At 42.9% G+C, this 18633-nt stretch overlaps 3 protein-coding genes across 3 annotated transcripts; 2 read left to right on the top strand and 1 right to left on the bottom strand.

Annotated features, from left to right (window-relative positions):
- Nucleotides 1-917: 917 nt before the first annotated feature.
- tm4sf4 (transmembrane 4 L six family member 4) lies at nucleotides 918-4046 on the top strand. Its single transcript, XM_076045586.1, has 5 exons — nucleotides 918-1361; nucleotides 1883-1972; nucleotides 2608-2744; nucleotides 3205-3391; nucleotides 3713-4046. The coding sequence occupies exons 1-5, from the start codon at nucleotides 1191-1193 to the stop codon at nucleotides 3728-3730; spliced, it is 603 nt and encodes a 200-aa protein (XP_075901701.1). The 5' UTR covers nucleotides 918-1190; the 3' UTR covers nucleotides 3731-4046.
- A 516-nt stretch (nucleotides 4047-4562) lies between these two features.
- Nucleotides 4563-6251, top strand: LOC142900787 (transmembrane protein 69-like). Its single transcript, XM_076045310.1, has 3 exons — nucleotides 4563-4691; nucleotides 5187-5231; nucleotides 5305-6251. The coding sequence occupies exons 2-3, from the start codon at nucleotides 5187-5189 to the stop codon at nucleotides 6073-6075; spliced, it is 816 nt and encodes a 271-aa protein (XP_075901425.1). The 5' UTR covers nucleotides 4563-4691; the 3' UTR covers nucleotides 6076-6251.
- A 1234-nt stretch (nucleotides 6252-7485) lies between these two features.
- Nucleotides 7486-17662, bottom strand: LOC142900786 (mitochondrial adenyl nucleotide antiporter SLC25A24-like). Its single transcript, XM_076045308.1, has 10 exons — nucleotides 17281-17662; nucleotides 15281-15407; nucleotides 15080-15167; nucleotides 13567-13678; nucleotides 11013-11171; nucleotides 10233-10385; nucleotides 10024-10131; nucleotides 9394-9561; nucleotides 9162-9312; nucleotides 7486-8618 (listed from the first exon to the last, which is right to left on the bottom strand). The coding sequence occupies exons 1-10, from the start codon at nucleotides 17458-17460 to the stop codon at nucleotides 8437-8439; spliced, it is 1428 nt and encodes a 475-aa protein (XP_075901423.1). The 5' UTR covers nucleotides 17461-17662; the 3' UTR covers nucleotides 7486-8436.
- Between the last annotated feature and the right edge of the window lie 971 nt (nucleotides 17663-18633).

The following is an 18633-nucleotide window of genomic DNA, read 5'->3' on the forward strand; positions in this document are numbered from 1 at the left end:
GGAATTATCTCAAACACTAACCCAGCTCCACCAAACTATTACGGTTTAGCACAGGTCAAGTGATTGAAAACAAAGTTCCAGACTGTGGAGCCTTGATGTTTAGTTGAAATAAAAAAGTTGCTTTCACAAGATGCTACTCGACAACTGACCAATAGTTCAGGACCTTCAGGGGCTCAAGACATGTGGCCAATTTTCCGGACATGCCTGTGTGACTCGATGTGCTGACCACAGTCCACTCCACTCCATGTTACATCCCCCCCATTGAACTGGTGTTGCTCATCAATCTTCTAATCCCTGAAGCATGTGCCACTTTTTCCTACCTAAACATTTGGAAAGCTGACATCTAGTCAGCTTTTAAACTTACCATCTACCATAGCTTGGCACCTTTGTGCAGGTTGTGAGTGAATAAGTTAAAGACAACATATCAAAGATACATTTGAACCCTTGCGGGTTTGAACTGATGAAGGAATCTTACTGTCACTCCCTTTGGGATCTGTCCTGCGGTGTATCGACCAGCTGCTGGTCACTTCCTCTTCTGTCCCTTTGCACACAAAACATTTGGTAGAACATTAACTAGAAGCTACAATGTCTGTGTGATCTCACAGATCGCCATCCTATCTGTGGTGTGTTTGCGTCAGTGTATGACAGCGTGCATGCATATGGAGGCATCAATCCATTTATAGAGTAATACCATTAATACATAATTTTTTTTTGGGGGGGGGGACAAAATATAATTCAAGACTTTAGCCATCACACTTCAGAATGCAGTTTCAGGGTTATGTTAGGAATACAAGTCCATGCCGTGGAGTGTGTGTGTGTAGTACATGTTAGCCAGTGGCTGTAAAATTGGGCAGTGAGCTCACTCAGAGAGATGGGTGTGGTTGGGTCGGGGATATAAGAGTCCTACTGAAGCATCACACCTCCTCATAAGCCACACCGGTAGAGAAGTTAGGGTCCTCCAGGCAAGTCAGAAAGGGGCTGTTAGGCTATATTTGAAAGACAGGATATAGTGAAGGTTGACAGATTGCTGTTTAACGTCAGCGCCTCTTGATCCCTCATCAGCCTGAGGCAGTGTAAAACTGAAGAGGATTTCCGTGCAAAAAAAAAAAAAAAAAAGAAAAAACCCCAGGGTTTTCAGGGCAATCCAACCAGTTGTTTTCCAGTTAGTGGGCTGAAGCATCAGTGTCAGAATGTGTTCAGGCAGCTTTGCCAAGTGTCTGGGGATCACCTTGATACCGCTGAGCATCATATGTGTGCTCTGCAACATCCTGCTCTTCTTCCCTGGTGGCACATCTGTGGAGAATGACCACATCACAGTGGAAGTCTGGTACTTTGGAGGCTTACTGGGATCTGGAGTTCTGGTGAGTGCGACGAGAACAACGTGTTCAGAACAAATAACTGGCGTGCACTGCACAATGCGAAACAAGATAATCAAGGCAGACAACCCTGCTCTTCACTGACGATTTAATGATGATTATAGGTTTAAGTTATTATGTGAATGTTTATTTGTAAATTATGCTGAAACAAAAAAAATGCAGGTGTAATTCTTTTTAAAGAAGAAAAAATAAATATCAAATGAAAAGCTGGACAAATTGTTCTACATGTTTTGCTTTGCCTTAAGAACTGTCCAGAAAGCTGGTATGTTTAGTTAACTCTTGAATAAAGGAAATGTTATATTTGCATTTAGCCCAGCAAAAACTGATGCAAAAATTGATCTGCAGCTTATTTACAGACCTACCAATTTCATGTGGTGATGCAGTGATGGGTAAAAGTCAAAGTCAACTTTGATATGTGATTATTAGGATCCCTAATGTGTTCCTGAAAACACCGGGGGCCAAAGTTTTCATTGACAGTTTCCTGTGTGTCTCTTTGTACGATCCAGATGATTTTTCCAGTGATGGTCTTCCTCGGCCTGAAGAACAATGACTGCTGCGGGTGCTGTGGTAATGAAAGCTGCGGACGGAGATTTGCTGTAAGTGAATGCATTTACGCTCAAAAGTCTCATCTTCATCAAGAGAGGCCACACAGAGGAATTTATGTGGAAGAAATATAAGAAAACACTGCTATTCATTTCTTTATGTTTGCTCATCAGGCGAGATTAATTTCTTTATCTTAATCAAGAGGATCAAGAAAAGAGACAGTGTTCATGGTGTCTCTAACAGAGCTTCTCCTGTCAACCATTAACCACCTAATTGTTCTGAACAAATTAAACACAAGTGGCGCAGTACGCATTCTCTGTAATTTACACAGCAGTAAATGCAAAATTAAGCATACAGCCACATCCAAGTTGATGAGATCTTGTTTGCTGTAGTGGCAAGTTATGTTGATAATGACGATGATGAAGAGAAAAGAATTCAACGTGACTCTATTACACAAAGAGTATTTTGTTCTGGTTCTTCAGATGCACGTCCAGATCGATCCCTTTGGAATTTGCAGGTGTGTTAATGTTTGTAGATTCCATGGAATCGATTGGCAAACAAAGCTCTTCTTGGATCTTTACATGCATACGCACACACGTGCGCACGCACACATGCATGCACATATTGTCCATAAAGGTAAATGAAAAACGATGGTGGATACATGCCCGCTATTTTTTTGTCTTTGCAGATGCTGACTTCCATTCTGTTCGCAGCTGTGGGTGTTGTGGGTGCTGGTTACTCAGTGATCGTTTCCTCTGTGGCCATTAACCATGGGCCTCTCTGTTTGGTGGAGGGAGAGATGTGGGAAACTCCCTTTTCAAACGGGTGAGACGGACACCAGTGCTCTTTTAAATCAGTTCATATAACTACAGTACCTCAATGGTGGAATACTTAGCAGTTGCTGTGCAATTGTTAAACAGGAAAATATATATATATTTTACATTTTCAATGTCCACAGTGAGCAATACAGTGGTGCAGAGGTCAGCACTGTCACCTCACAGCAGGAAGGTTGTGGGTACAATTCCCTGGCCCTGCAGCCTGTCTGTGTGGAGTTTGCATGCCCTCTGCTTCCTCCTACTGTCCAAAGACATGTCATGTGACATGTTGCTCCAGTACACCTCGCGACCCTGAGTGCAGGAGGAGCAGTGATGAAACAAATGTGAATCGTTTTAAAACATGAACCATAGATTTATTTTATATGAAGCACACCAGGACTCTGAAATGATACTGTAACGTTGAAGATCATGAAATGTAAAAGTTTGCTCTTTTATTTTCATTGTTTCAGAGACTACCTGTCAAACAACACTCTCCGGGCGAGCTGTTTGGGGCCAAAAAATGTGGTGTCCTGGCATCTCTCTCTGTTCGCTGTGCTGCTGGTCACGGGTTTATTCCAGATGGCCCTGTGCGCTGTGCAGATGGTGAACGGCCTGCTGGGAGCTCTGTGTGGCGACTGCTGTGGCTACTGTGAAGACGTGAGTAACTGGACTGAATAAAGTTACGTCTAGCGATCTAAAATTACAAAAATCTGAAATTACTAAATGTGATAAAAATACAAACATGGCAAAAGTCAAAAAGTTACATTTAAAAAGGATGGGATAAGAGTAAAGTGTGAAAGAGTCGGAAAGTTAAAAAGTCAACACATTTAATTTTGGCTTCTGATCAGCCTTGTTGAAATATAATATCTAGACTTGATTCTAATTTGTTTGAGATTGTTCATCAAATTAGAAATATGATGTAATGCCTTATTGACAGTTCTTTCTAAAGTACATCTAAGTTTAACACTTTTTTTCCAGAGTGATGGTACCGCCTGAACACTTTCAACCAGAACCTGTATCGAGTCGTCTGGAGTCTGACAGTATATCATGATTTGCTTTCTGTCTTATAATCCCTTCTAATGTACTCTTTGATTGCAGTCAGTGGTAAAATGACAGGACTCCATAACCCTCTTTCAATACTAATGAAAGTCAATGAAGAAAATGTTCAAAATATTTTTGCAGCATGGTTGCCCCCTACTGGGTAAAATATACCAATCAGAATGGCAGCAGTGGAGAGCACGATATCTACTACTTGTGCTTGTACTTTTAACTGTTAAAAGTGAAAATAAATGTAATGTCTATTTTATCCTTATTGTTGACTTTGTGTATCTATGCATTTTATGTTATGTTGTTATTTTATGTTATGTTATGTTATGTTATGTTATGTTATGTTATGTTGTCTCATTTCATTTGACTAAAAAGAAAATGTTAATAATAATAAAACTAAATTACATAAATAAATTTAATGAATACAGCACCACACACATTACTTTGCCAAATCAGTGGCAGACATTTACCAGAGTGGTTTAACAGTTGGGAATAATAAAAATAAAGTAGTTTGTTTGTTTGTTTGTTTGTTTGTTTGTTTGTTTTTAAGTAACAAGCTTCTATTATTATTATTATTATTATCATCATCATCATCATCATCATCATCATCATCATCATCATCATCATCATCATCATCATCATCATCATCAGTAGTAGTAGTAGTAGTAGTATTAGGTCTGTTTATTTCTTGTTTATGTTTTGGTTTTTATTGAGACAAACTTCATTTTTGGTTTGGCTTGGTTTTTTGGTTCTGGTCCTCTCGCGGAACTATCGTTCGAGGATGTTTTAGCCCGGAAGAAATATTTCGTGCAACAACATGTCTCCTACCGATCTGACCCCCTGAAGATAATCGGACACTTTAGCGAGATCGCCTACGTCTAAAGCATGACGTTTTCAACCTGAAACAAAGGTATTCAGATTAGACTCTATTTTTAAAACACTAAATATGTATTTTGTGTTAATTCAATGCTCACATTCTGGAACCTTAGTTGTTCGACACAGTGAGGATGAGTGGCGTGTGTTTGCTTCATGTTCGCAACCTTGTTCAGCAGTAACCTAAATGCAACGTCTGCACTGTATTGGCGCTTTTACCAACAGTAGTTTTAGTTTTATGTGGTTTTAGTAAAATATACTTGCGAGTAAATTGTTTATATCGAGCAAGAAACGATAATCTGCATCTGTAGTTTGTTACATTCGTCGTTCCCAACATGGTCTTCGTGGGTTGAGTTTTATTAAAATAAATAGTATTCGATTTGAACTTATATTAACAAAACAAGAGGGAAATTCCGCGTTTTGTTTTTCATGTTCCAGTTTACTTCAAATAATATCAAATGCATACAAAAATGTGTCTATTAAAAATATGGTCTTGCTTTGTTGAAATGTGTTTGTTTTCTACTTTTATTAGATGCTGTCATTCATATTAAGAAGAACCCTGCTTGCAGCCCAGAGGGTAACAGCCTTCTCCCAATGTGCATTTGTTCTTCAGCAACAACATGTATAATAATGTGTTATGTCTTATCCAGGTGCAATCTTGCGGAGGTCTTCAGAGATGCTGGACATCGTCTTTGACCGGATTAAAAGATGGAAAATCCACTTCCTGTTCTGTGCCACTTGCGAGGCAGCTGTGTTCGGAGCGAGACGATGGAACCCGAGTTAAAAATCCCGCTTGTCTTCTTCCCGGGAGGACTGGGCTCCTCCAGACCGGTGTTGCTCCACTGTTGGTGAGCAGCCATCACCTTCACTCTTCTGCTGCGAGGAGGAAGAAGAGAGCGCTGCCCGAACCTCCTCCGCGAGAGCTGGATCTGCTGCGCTACGACATGAAAGACTTGTGGAAGAGCCCCAAACCTGCTCTGATTCTCGGATTCGCCGGGCTCATTCCCTTCGTCGGCCCGACTCTGTTCATGGCCGTGACCGAGAGCTACTGCACAGATTTGGCCTTTGCTCAGTTGACCTACGGCGCCGCCATCCTGTCCTTCCTGGGTGGCGCCCGCTGGGGCTTCGCCCTCCCGGAGGGCAGCCCGGCTAAACCCGACTGGATCAACCTGGCCAACAGCGTGGTTCCGTCCCTGCTGGCCTGGGTGGCCGTGATGATGGGCGACAGCATCATGGCCGCAGTCACCATGCTCATCATGGGACTCGGAGTGTCGCTGCATTACGACCTGTCTCTGCTGCCCACCTACCCAGGCTGGTTCAAAGCGCTGCGCTTTGTCCTGACCATGGTGGCGTTCTTCTCGCTCGTCGGAACTCTCGCCATGCACGGAGTGTATCCAGAAAAGAAAATATTTTCAGATTAACGGACGGGTTACAGACATCCGGGTGGTTGATTGGAATGTGGAAAGGAAGTTCAACAGAAACGGAATTCTTCGCTCAAGCCAGGAGGAATTTTCTGTGGTCAGAATGAGTTGGGTTATTTATGTGGTTTAGTCCAGGATTTGTAAAGAAAATAAATAAACAAAGAGTACGAATGACAGTACGCGCAAGAATGAAATTATTGCTGTTTCGTGAACACATTACACAAAAAAAGAAAATTCATTTTTTTAATAGCTCCAAATATTTGCTTTGTAGTCATTTTTTGCTCTGTGCCAAAGCATGATTGGATAAATCTTAGTATTCCATCCCGACTGCCTCTCAGCAGTTCACAGTCAGTCAGTGATTTAGATGTTTCTACTGATGGGCTGCTAGTGGAACAGAAACCTCAAATATTAGAGCACTTTTCAAACTAAACTAGATCTTGGAGCCAAATCCAGATATTTTAAGGCAACGGCAGTTTTAACCTTTTTCTATGCAAACCAATTAATTCAGCTAAGTTTGGAAAAGCAACATGTTTTTAAAACAAAGTAATACAAACTACCTGCACAAATACCTAGCTGGGAGTTTTGTCACTAACGCGGGGGAGTTGTCAGTCATTCCATTTCTGATGACACAAAAGGATGATTGACAACTGTGTGTTGTTTCACACACACTTTGGAAACTGGAGCAATTAAAAGAAGAGACCTGTTGTTTGTGAGGGGTTCAGTGCCAAGCAATGCAAATGCAGAAAGTGATGTGTTCTATTCTGGAAGCTGTAATTTACCAAACTGCAGATTGTAGACGTGGTCTCCAGCACAACAGTAAATTAACATTACCAAAACGATCATCCTTAATCACACCCATCCTTGGTAGATTGGTGGATCTAATACTAATCTAGGCTCTGTTCCATACAGCTCAGTAAGAGAAGCACTCTTCTCCTTCCTGTCGACCCAGTGGAAAAAAAGGGCTCTGTGACATCTGCTGAAATGCATGGCAGTTAAATGAAATGAACTGCACTTGCGTATATAAAATATGCCGTCATTACATCTGTGGGAAAAGCGCTCTGCTGTGAAGATGGCTCGTCAGCCTCATTCAGTGCTGCAAATTAGTCGAGGAGCAGCAAGTGTTGCTGCGCTGCTGGACTTGACCACCAGGATCAGACGGCTCAAGTCAGGAGCACAGGCGGCCACCCGAGGGAAACACGTTACATAACAAGCACCACTGGACTAATCTGTCCTTGCAAAGTCCCTCACGTCAAACAGCTCGAGGCTCCAGCGACGCTTTTTCCACGTCGGATAAAAACATTTCGCTTTTCAGCAGAAACTGAGATCATGACACACCCCTGCCCACGGTTTCATTTTCACACCACTCAAACATCTCAGCTAGAGCACAAATACAAATAAAAAGAATACACGTTCTTGCTTTCTTATTCAAATATTTTAATTATTGTAAAACACCAGTATCTCATTGGTGAAATGTTGAGAAATAACACATAAGGCACCTTATCCCTGTTTTGTGATGGAAACACTGAGATCATGACACTACGTATAAAAAAAACAAACAACCAACAAGGTGAAATCCATTCCCAAATATACATAGCAGTCAACATAAAATGACAAGGGGGAGAAAATGTGTTGTATTGTGTTGTAAAGCAGCTCTCAATTACCCATTTACCTATTTATTCCTAATCTCTGGTCTAAACATGTAAACCAGACATCTTTCTAGTGCAAGGACACAACAGAACCTACTGCGTCTTGTGTAAGGAATAAAACACAGTACCACCTCAAGCAATAACCAATGAAGAATACAACTTTGTGAAGTAAAAATCTATATTTATGTTTTAGTAAGAGCTGAACCTGTGAATCTAAGCAAACCTGGGCAACACAATGCAATTGGATGAATTTTTTACAATTCCTGTATTTATATTTTACACCTGTAGATGTATGGATGACTTTGGCTTGGCTCAGCTTTTCTGGAACGCTGCGGAGCACTCTGTAAAATGAAGCCATGTTTCTGAAAATAAGGTGATTATCAGGCACTGTGCTTGGTTCACAATTCAAACTTTAGGTGGATGTTTTGTGCAAAAATGTAAGCTTTGGCCTTAAACATATATTAATAATCTTTGATCTTTTTTTTTTTTTACCCTTTTCATGTGCATTAACAATCTGACTAGGTTGTGTTTTTCTGATGAGGGCACCAAACAGGAAATAGTAAAGTTTTGGGGCTTTTGGGATTTATCTCCTTTAGTTTTTTCTTTTTCTTTGTACTTCTGTAGCTGCTTCGGTGGAGACTTTGGTATCTTAGCATCGAGCTACTTGACATGAAAGTGACAAAAACATGCTGTTCAGGTCCCACGACTCTGCCGTCTACTTCTGAATGCCCAGTCCAGACCTCATGTACTCATACACAACATAGCTGATGCTCACGGCCGGAATGACCTTCATGAAGTTTGGCAGGATGCCTCGATAGAGTCCAAAAAAGCCCTCATTCTCCACGATCTTCTTCACCATCAGGTTCATAGGCAGCTGCTCTGAGCCCTCCATGGAAGCTGAGGGAAAAAAGAGAGCAGAAATTAAGCACTCACGACATAGAGACAGGCCTCGTATCCTTCCACTGTAAGTTGTTGTGTAAACGTGTTATTGTGGTTGTCATGAAAAGGTCAACTGAAAGGTCTATTTGTGATGAATTCTCATCTACTAAATCATTTTCGGGTCTGTGCTTTTCATCCGAGACTCCTGTGGAGCAGCCTCAACCCAAACAAATGAAAGTATATGAAGTATATTTAACCCTCTGTGTAGAAAAAAGAGTGTTTGGAAGGGGACAATAAAAAGGCCTCAAGGTGGCGACGCAGGACAGAACAAACACTTTGCTGTTGTTACATACTAGAGAGAGGTATCTGCCCCTTGTGACATCACAACGGGCAGGGTTTCCAGACGTGTGTGTTTTTGCACACACGTCTGTTAGAAGTAGAGCAGGCCAAAGAAGCAAAAGGAGGACTTCTGTTCGCTGACAGGCTATTGCGTCTTTCTTGATCATTTAAAAATCATTGATCAGACACTGGGCTCGGAGAGGGGTTTGGTTCTCCCTCTACCTTGTGCCTGCATCCTGGTGCGGATCAGGGCCAGAGGGTAGCTGGCCAGCTGGCCACAGGTGCTGGAGATGGTCCCGCAGCCGAGCAGCACCAGGATGCCGGGGTTGGCCGTGTCTTTGCAGTAGCGAGACAGCCACAGGTTCTTCAAGCTCTGGTGGGGGAAGGCATTTGTGAAGACAACTATGAACGTGTGGTTTAGACTAATGGTGTTTGTATGGAGACCATGGCCTACCTCGTACACGGCCAGATCTATGCCAGCGTAGGGGATGATGCCCAGGATGTTGGGGATGTAGCCCTTGTAAAATGCTTTCACTCCCTCCTTTTGCAGGATCTTCTTGCCACAGTCAAACATTCCCGAGTACTGGCCGGTCTTCCTCAGCGTCAGGCGAGTCTTCAGCACCTGCAGTGGAGCGGTTTTCAGGTCAGCACAAAGGAAACAATTTTGCAGGCCAACTTGCTGCTTTTGGTCAGCGGGAAGCAGTTCTTTGCTCTCACTTTGGATAAAAAAGAGTTGAAGGAACAAGTGTTGAAGGTCCAGTGTGTAATGTTTTCCATTGGTAAAAGATTAACATACTGCCCATAAATACATTGATAAAAATGTACACTCGCAGTACAATAAAAGTCATTTGGTTCTCATGTACACGACCAGTCAAACATAGCCACCATTCATAAAAAGCACATTTAAAGTTATTTAACGTGGGGTTTTTCTTTGCTGCATAATTCCATATATCTTGCTCATATGCTTGATGTCTTCAGTATCTACGCAGTGTAGAAAGTTGTACAAAATTTTTTAAAAAAATACAGCGCTTCCTTAAAAATATTACACTCTGGACCTTTAACAGAAACCTCCACCTATGCTCACCTCCATGGGGTAGATGGCCGTCTGTGCTGTGGCTCCGGCCAGCGACCCGGCCATGAACCTCTCGTGGGTCTTCACCTTCCCGGGTTCACTGGACAGCAGCTTTTTGTACTAATGCGTCACAATGAGAAGAGAACAGTGCATCAAAACTTTACTGAACAGCCACCGGTGCAAACAGCTTTCACGCGGTTCGGGTCAAAGAAGGGAGGCACCTGCTCGTAGGCCATGAATTTGATGGCCGTCTCGGGGGCGATCTTCAGCACGTTGATGCCGTTCCCTCGCCACAGGGACGCGGGGCCGCCCTCTTTCAGCATTTGCTTGAAGCCGCCAACCAGGCTGATCTTGTTGCTCTTGGAAGAGTGCACCTGCACAAAGCAATTGTGAATGAAAGTGAGACATTGAAAAGTGAGACATTTATAGTGTGTCGTAGGCTTGTGTGCATTGAGTCACTTTTGGGTTACTAATAACTACCTAGAAGCAGATTCTCAATACAAGTTAATCCATTTAATCCCTCCAGATCACTAGCAAGGGCACGATCACCTCCTGGTTTAAAGCTGAGCACAAACTCTGAATTATCGGCTACAACAGAATGGTATTGACGAATGCAGTATTTAGAACTTTTTGTGCCAATGCAGCACCGCCTCACAGTTCCAGTTCATTCACTAGAATGAAGAAATGCAAGAAAAAGAAAGAAGGCATTACTGTTTCTATTTCAACTGTGCTTCAATTCACCCAGGTGACGTTAGCAAAGGTAATCTACAGGTTTGCACTTAAACTAAATATATAAATTAGCAGTAAGGTTTGTTTGTATGTTACAAAAATATCCCACATTTACACACTAATAAAAAATAAATGTATATACACCCATGCGTGTGTGTGTGTAGGATTGTCACTTTCACCACCAAAGTCTTCGCTAAATGCATATATTTTAATTGTGATTCAGAGAGAGTTTGTGATCTCATGACATAACGAAGCCACACATGTTGACGCACCTGCATGAACACCTTCATCCTGTCCAGTGGGGCGGTCCCTGTGCGGGACACGGCGCCTGCCATGGCTCCCGCCGACAGCTGCTTCCACCACACACCCGTCGTCTTCTCCTCCTCCGTGAACTCGTCCGGAATGGCGAGACTGTCGCCAATGTCCAGTACCTGAACGCCACACAACAACCCTCGTCATTTTCAGAACTGGAGGTACAAACTTCACTTCCACTAGTTGTCAGTATGGTCCCTTTTTTTTGTTTTGATTCAGCGGTTTCAGACCCCATACAGTGAAATCTTTAACCAAATTATCGTGGGAAAAAAATGCAGGCTTTCATTGAATCACAATATAAGTCACAGCACATCAACCAAGTCCAAGGATCTCCTCGCCAGTGGGAGGAGCTTGGGCCAACTATCTCACGCACACATGTACCAACAAAGGCTGTAAACACACCACATACAGAAAGGCCCAGAGAAAAATGTGTTATTGCCCGGTGTTTTGTTTAAAGTTTTTTGCTCTTAAAATTATTCATTCACAGCAGAATGCTACTGTATTGCCATTTAAAATCAGTTGCAAGTATTAATACATTTAACAACTTGGTATTTCAGCCAAAGAAAGCCTGAATGATCAGGTGCGCTTTGCTCTCTGTGTCAAAAAATCTTCAATTTTGACGAGTACCTCAAATCAGTGCAGGACTGAACTCTGCTACTAAGACATACTATTCCTCTATCATTCCTGAAATTGAATTATTTCATCCAGAAATGAATAACAGTTTGGACTGACTACACACACACACACACACACACACACACACACACACACACACCCACCAGGTCCACTTCCACCTCATAGAGCCCCCCATCGCCTTCAAAGTCGATGAAAAACCAGTTTCTCTCCTCTTGCTGCTGAGGCTGCAGGAGAGCCACGGCCATCGCTAGCCCCTGATAAAGCTGCTGGTCCAGGGGGGAAAAGTCCACTCTACAGCCAAACCTTCAGGTATCCTGGAGTCGAGCTCGAGACAAATGGGTTTGTGGAGGTTCTGCGGAACGAGGCCGATTTCAAAGGGAGAAACAGCCCATCCAAGGCGTCAGCAGGAGACCACCGGCGGAAGCACCCGAGATGGCGGGACGCTTTCACTTCCATCAATGAGTTGACATCAGTGTGAGCTCCCTGAGCGCCGCTCTCCACGCTCTGAACGCATTTCCTCTCTCATTGACCCGTCCCCCATCACACGGAGGGAGCTAATCCTTCTTTGGACAGTCTGAAATTAGCTTATCTCCGCCTCAGTTTAGCAGCGACAGGTTTATTTAACCTCTGAACCAGCGTACGTCAGAGATTAGCCACGGATCGCGGGGCTAGGGCCACTCATTCATGCAACCGCGGTGCAATCGCACAGAACCTCCACCATGTCAGTTCAAAGGACGGGCTCAAGGCTTCAAACTGTTCCATCAACAGCCACGGGGTGATCTTCTCCCCCACAGCGTCAGCAACAGGCCACGTCATTCCTGCTGTTGTTAATATACCTCTGTTAATTGAAATCAATAGAGGTAAGCACAAGACCTTATTGCGGGAAAAAAAAAAAAGAGGAAACAGAAGAAGAGATATACAAAAGAAAGCCTGACATTAGATAATTAAGCTCCTTCAAGCTACACTACCAGTCAAAAGTTTGGACACACCTTCTCATGCAATTTTTTTTTTCTTTCTTATCTTTTCAACTTTGCACACTGCAGATAGATACTGAAGACATCAAATATGTGAGCAAAATATGGCTTCAGTGAGAATGTCAATAGTCATGAGAATGAAAGAAAAGACATTAAATGAATTGGGTGTGTCCAAACTTTTGAAAAAAAAGTTAAAAACATTATTTTTTTAATTTTTTTTATCCTTTCCGTCACTCATCATTCTTACTCCGTTGCTTCAAGGTGTCTCCTCTCACCTCCCGCCTGAAAACAGCAGCCGCTGGACCGCTGCCATGGTTTGTGTCTAAATCCAACTATAGCATCAGCTTGACTGTCGACTCTTTTAAAAGCTTTCCTTTTAGTGCTACTGGGTTCCAAAGTCAGGTCTGGGACAGCCAGGGAACACCACACGCACAAGCCGCACTGCCCACTCATGACACAGACAGTCTTTGACCTCTGCAACATGGCTTTGCCACTACAAATTCTAAATTCAAAAACTCGAGGCTGCAGTCATGCACACCCCTTTACCCATGAATTTTACCTGAATGTTTTAAATGATATTGATGGATGTGCAATATACATACATGCTACCAGTTAAAGGTTTGGACACACGTGTTTCTTCTTTATCTTTACTACTTTCTACACTGTAGCTACTGAAGACATCAAATATATGACCAAGCTATGTGGATTAATGTGGCAAAAGAAAAAAAAAGTGAAATACCTAAATATGTTCTAGTATATGTATTTTATATGAAGGGTGGCTATTCTAGATCATCTACAATATCAAACTTGTTTGAGTTATTATTTCACACTTGATACTTGAATGGAGATGAGAGACAGTCATGTCCTCTGTGGGTCAACCCCCCCCACCTCCTCCTCCTCTCACCGTGCTGTGCTTCCAGTAGCGGATAATCTCCTGCAGGTTGGTGGCAGGGTTGAACAGGAAATGCTCCCTCCACTCATTCCAATCCACGCTCATGGTGCCATCCACATCAATACTGTACGACGACAAAACAAACATGCGGGTAGATATATGAGATTTAGTCAGTAATATTGCATGTATAAATCTCATCGCGTGCATTACCCGAACCCGAGCCCTTCAAGATGAAGAGCAGTGTCATGTTGTTCACACTGTTCCAAGTCCTGCCTTGCATGCTAGGTAATAAAAAGCTTCCCTATCGCTCCATTAGAGACAGGTTTGCCTAAAGACAACAGACAGTGCTGCTGTTTGTGCAAACAGGAATAAGGTCCCAGGCCTTGAACACGCAAGTCTACTCAGCCTCCACCAACTGGTTTTCACTGACAATTATAGTAATTATACAACAATTAAACGACTTTGTCAAGCAGACGCAAAAAAAAAAAAAAAAAAGAACAGGTGAACACTGCACAATATATAGCCTAGGAACATATCAATCAACAGTTTAAGAAGAACTTTTTCAAACAAAGAAAAAAAAAGGATTTCATCGTCGGCAAAAGCATCAGCGTAATAAAGTTCAGATCCAGTCTGCCCAGATTTTATTAGGCTCAACATTGAATAAACTGCATCATGCACTAGATGAAATTAGCTTGAGGTAAAAAAGGACTGGCAGGTCCTAGGACTGCTGACCTTTACATTGCGTTCCAACTTGCCTGGAATGAGGAGTTGCAGTTCAGCTTTTTTCTAACTCATCCTCCAACTTGACAACGACTCCACTTGGCCTTTCAAAACACTGATGTGTGGTTGTTGTTCATCTCAAAAGGGTGTTTCCCTGTGGCTCACTCGACAGATTCACAAACTTGACTCCTCTTTTCAAGCCTTGTGTTAAAGACGCTCCTGCACGCGCGCTTTACTAACATTTGTTTAAGCAAATAACTGAACTGGCCTGGGAGGATAAACCTTCCCGGTTTATCCAGCTGACTGGATCATCACATTTCATGCTGTCGGTAGCTTAGGTGTCTCACATATCAAAATCTGACTTGCTCCATGTTACCAACACATACATAATACCAGATTATACAACCTGTCCTGAGTGGAATTGTTACACAGACTCGGTCTGTTGACCTGGAAGAGAGCAATTAAATGATGCAACTCTGTGCTCCCTCCTTTGATGCTCATTACCCCACAGGCAGTCGTCTAAATATGACTATAATTTAAAACATTCTGTGGATTTGTAGTGTATTGACACACACATGTTAATGTCTGTTGGACGAAGTCTTTCAAGTTCTTTTAACTATAAACTCTCTTTATTCTCAAACAAAATCACTTGGCAAAATATTTTTTTATATTTTGTCTCCATTAATGCAAAGTTTTTCACAAAGCCAGCCCGGACCTTTAACTTGGTTCACACTTGCTAATGCTAGCACCAAAAGCATTTAATGTTCTGCATGCCTGTAACGTGTCACAAAGCGTTTGCAAATACCTTTGAAGGATCTTCTCCGCCTCCTCTTTGGCGATGTCCAGCCCCAGATCAGCGAGAGACTGCCTGATCTCCGAAGAGTCTATGCGGCCTGTCCATCACAATAACAAATGGGATTAACTTCCCATTTCGACACTCACCCGAGGCACATTAAACTGTATCAATAGATTAATTAAAATTTAGCAGCAGAAAGTGGCAACTTACCGTCGTTGTTTTTGTCCAGGCTCTTGAAGGTGAGCTTCAGCTTCTTCTCATGTTCCTTTAGGTACTTGGAGAACTCATTAAAGTCGAGCCCTTCGTTCTTGTCTTGGTCCCCAGAGGAAATTATTTTCTGCAGAGAGACACAGAGCTTTTAGCCATGCAGCACACGTTTTACTGTTGATTCCAGCTCCTCAGACAGCAACTGCAGGAGTCTGCCAGTTGGGGGCAGCATAACAGAGAAACGCCTGTTTACTTTCTTTCTTTCTTTTTTTTTACATTTCTTGTCTGACTTTCTGTTCAAAGAATTAATTACCGTCCCAACTTTGACATGGAGGAGGATATTTTAAAAGGTAGCCAGTGCACAAGTTCATATTAGTTTGCAATGACTGCGAGATGCAAAGAGCCTTTTTGACACTTCTAATTGAGCCCATTTCTTCCTCTGACTCACTGCTGTAAAGCTATCAGTCTTCCTGCCAAGGAAGAGGGGACTGCTTGTATTTGATGGGCAAAGGTAAAGGTAAGAGCGTTCCAGCCCATAATAAACGCTCACCTCGGTTTGAACTTTGAGACATTTCCAGGTATAGAGCAGCCTCTCCCTCACACTCTCTGCACTTGACCAACCTCATTGTTGCCATTTGGTGGACTGTCTGCAAGAACAATCCTCCTATCGCAGTACATTACGCTCACATTCAGCTTCTGAAAAGGTGTCGTCACGGCTTCAACAGGTGCATGTGAGTGTTGATGTAGGGAAGAGAGCAAAAGCCTTGGCTCATTCAGATTAATTTATTTCATTTTTATTATTATTCAGTGTTTCCCTCTCTTTGTTTCTCACGCTAACAAGTAATATGTGCGCTATTTCTTCACAACTCAGCCTTTCCTTTGAGACACACACACACAGTGCCTCGACTTGCTGGAGCAGTTTTAGGTTTAGTGTCTTGCTTCAGGGCAACCCAGGGCAGCTATTAAAAAAATAAATCTCCCAACGCTGTAAAAGATCTACTATTAGTAGCATAAATGCCAGTAGTTAAAGAAAGTTGAAGTGAAAACTGCCAACTCAACCCTAAATAGAGCTAGCACAACTGAGTCCTGGACAAAAGCCTTTAAACTTTAGGATTGTCAGAGTAAATCTAGAACTGAAAAGAAAATAGTTCCAACTCCGATTTTCTTTCTCCTGATCTCAAATCATGTGATGACAATTCAAAGCTCTGGAATGCAACCACAGTGAATTCTAATTTTCGAATGAAAAGTTTTGAGGCCTTGGAAATACCAGAAAGTCGGTCACCCACTTCTGGTAGAAACATGGATACAGAACTGTGTAGTTGTTGTTGTTGTTGTTTGAAATAAGAGAACAAAGTACAACGCAGCCTAGAGAAGCCCTGCAGAGGTGACTGTAGGCAACTTGGGACAATATCCAGTTGAGAAAATAGGATAAGGCACCAATTCAAGAGTCCACTTATGGAGGGGGAAAAAAATGGTTCTTCCAAAAAATAAAATGTGATATATGCAATATAGGAAGGAATTTACCTGAAATAGCTGTGTGTGAGAACACAAAACACCAATTTCTCACCCCAGTCAATGGACAGAGGGATCGAGGAGGTGTGTCTAAGCATCTGCAGAGTAGCTCGCTGCTCTGAACGCTCAAATGGAAAATACACTCATTGATTTACTGGAAGGTTATCCAGAATTTAGGATTGAAAGGGGCTTCTTTTTTTTTTAATCTTATCATCTCTCCTGCTTGAACACAACTGCAACAGCCAGAAGAAAGACTCCTAAGGTGGATCTAACAAGATCCCCAAAAGTTAACTTGTTGTCAGGCAGATGTTGCAACAACTACACCTCGTTAATAAAACAGTGTTCTGTTGTGACAATCAAAGCGTCTAACAAAACACCGAGTTACTCAACCCAGGTGGTGGGTTTGAGGAAGAAAAAAATGCATGTTCGCTTTTTTTTCTTCACTTTACTTTGCACACAGGGCCAATGGCTGTTTCCAGAGCGACTCCTACCTGAGCGGCTCCTTTGCCACCGCCGATGCCCATCGCCGCCAGGCCCGCCTTCAGCTCGGACACGTCCACTATCCCATCCTTGTTCGCGTCCAGTTTGGCGAACAGATCCTCGTACGTGTTGGAGCCGTCGTCGGCGCAGTGGCACTCGGTGAAAAACAACTTCCTCATGGTGTGATACATGGTGGATGGAGGAACCCAAGCGTCGTGCCTGAGGAGCCCCGGGCAGAAGCAGGCGACAGAGCCAGGCAGGAAGCTGCGGCGAGCCAACTGGCTGGGGAGGAGGCTTCTGGTGTGGACGGCGCCGAGCTTTCGCACGTTAGTTCCGCGAAAGACGTCGAAAATGCTTCATTAAAAAAAAAAAAAAAAGAAAGAAAGAAAGGAAGAAAGAAAGAAAAAGGCTTCGCTGTAATCGGCGGGTTTTATGCGCGTAGCCGCGGATGAGGTAGGCTCGGCTGGCAGAGTGCGGGCGGGGTCGTACAGATTCGGCTGAGTTTGTGTGTGGAAGACACCTCCTCTTTCCACAGCGCACCCTTCAGGGGACACACCCTTGGAGAGAAACAACATGCCGCTCATTACTATCGCTGCTCCAACTTATTGGAAAACTTCACATGATGCAATTCGTCATTGCGTGTACCGCAGCGGCACTAATACTTATACATAACCCCCAAAGTTGGTGTAGTTTACACCGTCCGTGACACAGCTCACCTCACGCAAAAATATGCATATTCATATTTACACATGGAACAGCGTCTGATTTGCCCACTTGAAGACAGGGAGCTGACATCAGATCAGAGCGGAGTCCAACAGGGGGCGGTCTGCTTCAGTCTGGTGAGTCATACCCGCAGGAATCTGGCAACTGGTTCAAGGCAACAACAAAAAAATAAATATATATATATATATATATAGCAGCGCAGACCAGATTTCTTTTAATTAGACTTCGATTGTTTCAGGGTGGACCGAGGACAGGATGACGAGTCATCATGCAGAATGAACTGTGTGCCTTGCTCTGTGAAAACTTCCGTAGCTTGGCCAAGTTTTTAGGGTGATGTTGTTTGGAGGTGCCAATTTCAGAAATAGTAGAGATGCACGAAGGTGCAACTTACTTAGTAGGCCTAACTCGGATTTACAGAATTAGTCGCATTGAACATTGAACACTCTATTCGTATTGTTTCATTTTTAAGTGTTTCCCTTAAGGAGAATGTAGTGAGAAAGAAAATGGGTTCAAATGTGCGGTTAGCAGTGTGTACTTTGCGCCACTGGGTGGCGACAAATATTACATAACAGCAGCCGGTGTCAGTGTGTTGTCGCGATTCATCCAATCAGTGGTGTCGTGGTCTTCGTTGGCCGGCAGGA

The sequence above is a fragment of the Nelusetta ayraudi genome, unplaced genomic scaffold, assembly GCF_046127955.1.
Source record: "Nelusetta ayraudi isolate G7.1 ecotype Tasmania unplaced genomic scaffold, CSIRO-AGI_Nayr_v1 ptg000084l, whole genome shotgun sequence".
Classification (NCBI taxonomy): domain Eukaryota; kingdom Metazoa; phylum Chordata; class Actinopteri; order Tetraodontiformes; family Monacanthidae; genus Nelusetta; species Nelusetta ayraudi.

Bases quoted from the DNA above. Each gene is read 5' to 3' on its own strand.
- LOC142900787 (XM_076045310.1), top strand. From the start codon at position 5,187: ATGCTGTCATTCATATTAAGAAGAACCCTGCTTGCAGCCCAGAGG. The intron at 5,232-5,304 runs GTAACAGCCTTC...TGTCTTATCCAG, and splicing joins CCCTGCTTGCAGCCCAGAGG to GTGCAATCTTGCGGAGGTCT.
- LOC142900786 (XM_076045308.1), bottom strand. From the start codon at position 17,460: ATGTATCACACCATGAGGAAGTTGTTTTTCACCGAGTGCCACTGCGCC. The intron at 11,172-13,566 runs GTGAGAGGAGGA...TGTGGCGTTCAG, and splicing joins GCTACTGGAAGCACAGCACG to GTACTGGACATTGGCGACAG. The intron at 9,562-10,023 runs GTGAGCATAGGT...GCTCCACTGCAG, and splicing joins CGGCCATCTACCCCATGGAG to GTGCTGAAGACTCGCCTGAC.
- tm4sf4 (XM_076045586.1), top strand. From the start codon at position 1,191: ATGTGTTCAGGCAGCTTTGCCAAGTGTCTGGGGATCACCTTGATACCG. The intron at 1,973-2,607 runs GTAAGTGAATGC...TTGTCTTTGCAG, and splicing joins GCTGCGGACGGAGATTTGCT to ATGCTGACTTCCATTCTGTT. The intron at 2,745-3,204 runs GTGAGACGGACA...TCATTGTTTCAG, and splicing joins GAAACTCCCTTTTCAAACGG to AGACTACCTGTCAAACAACA.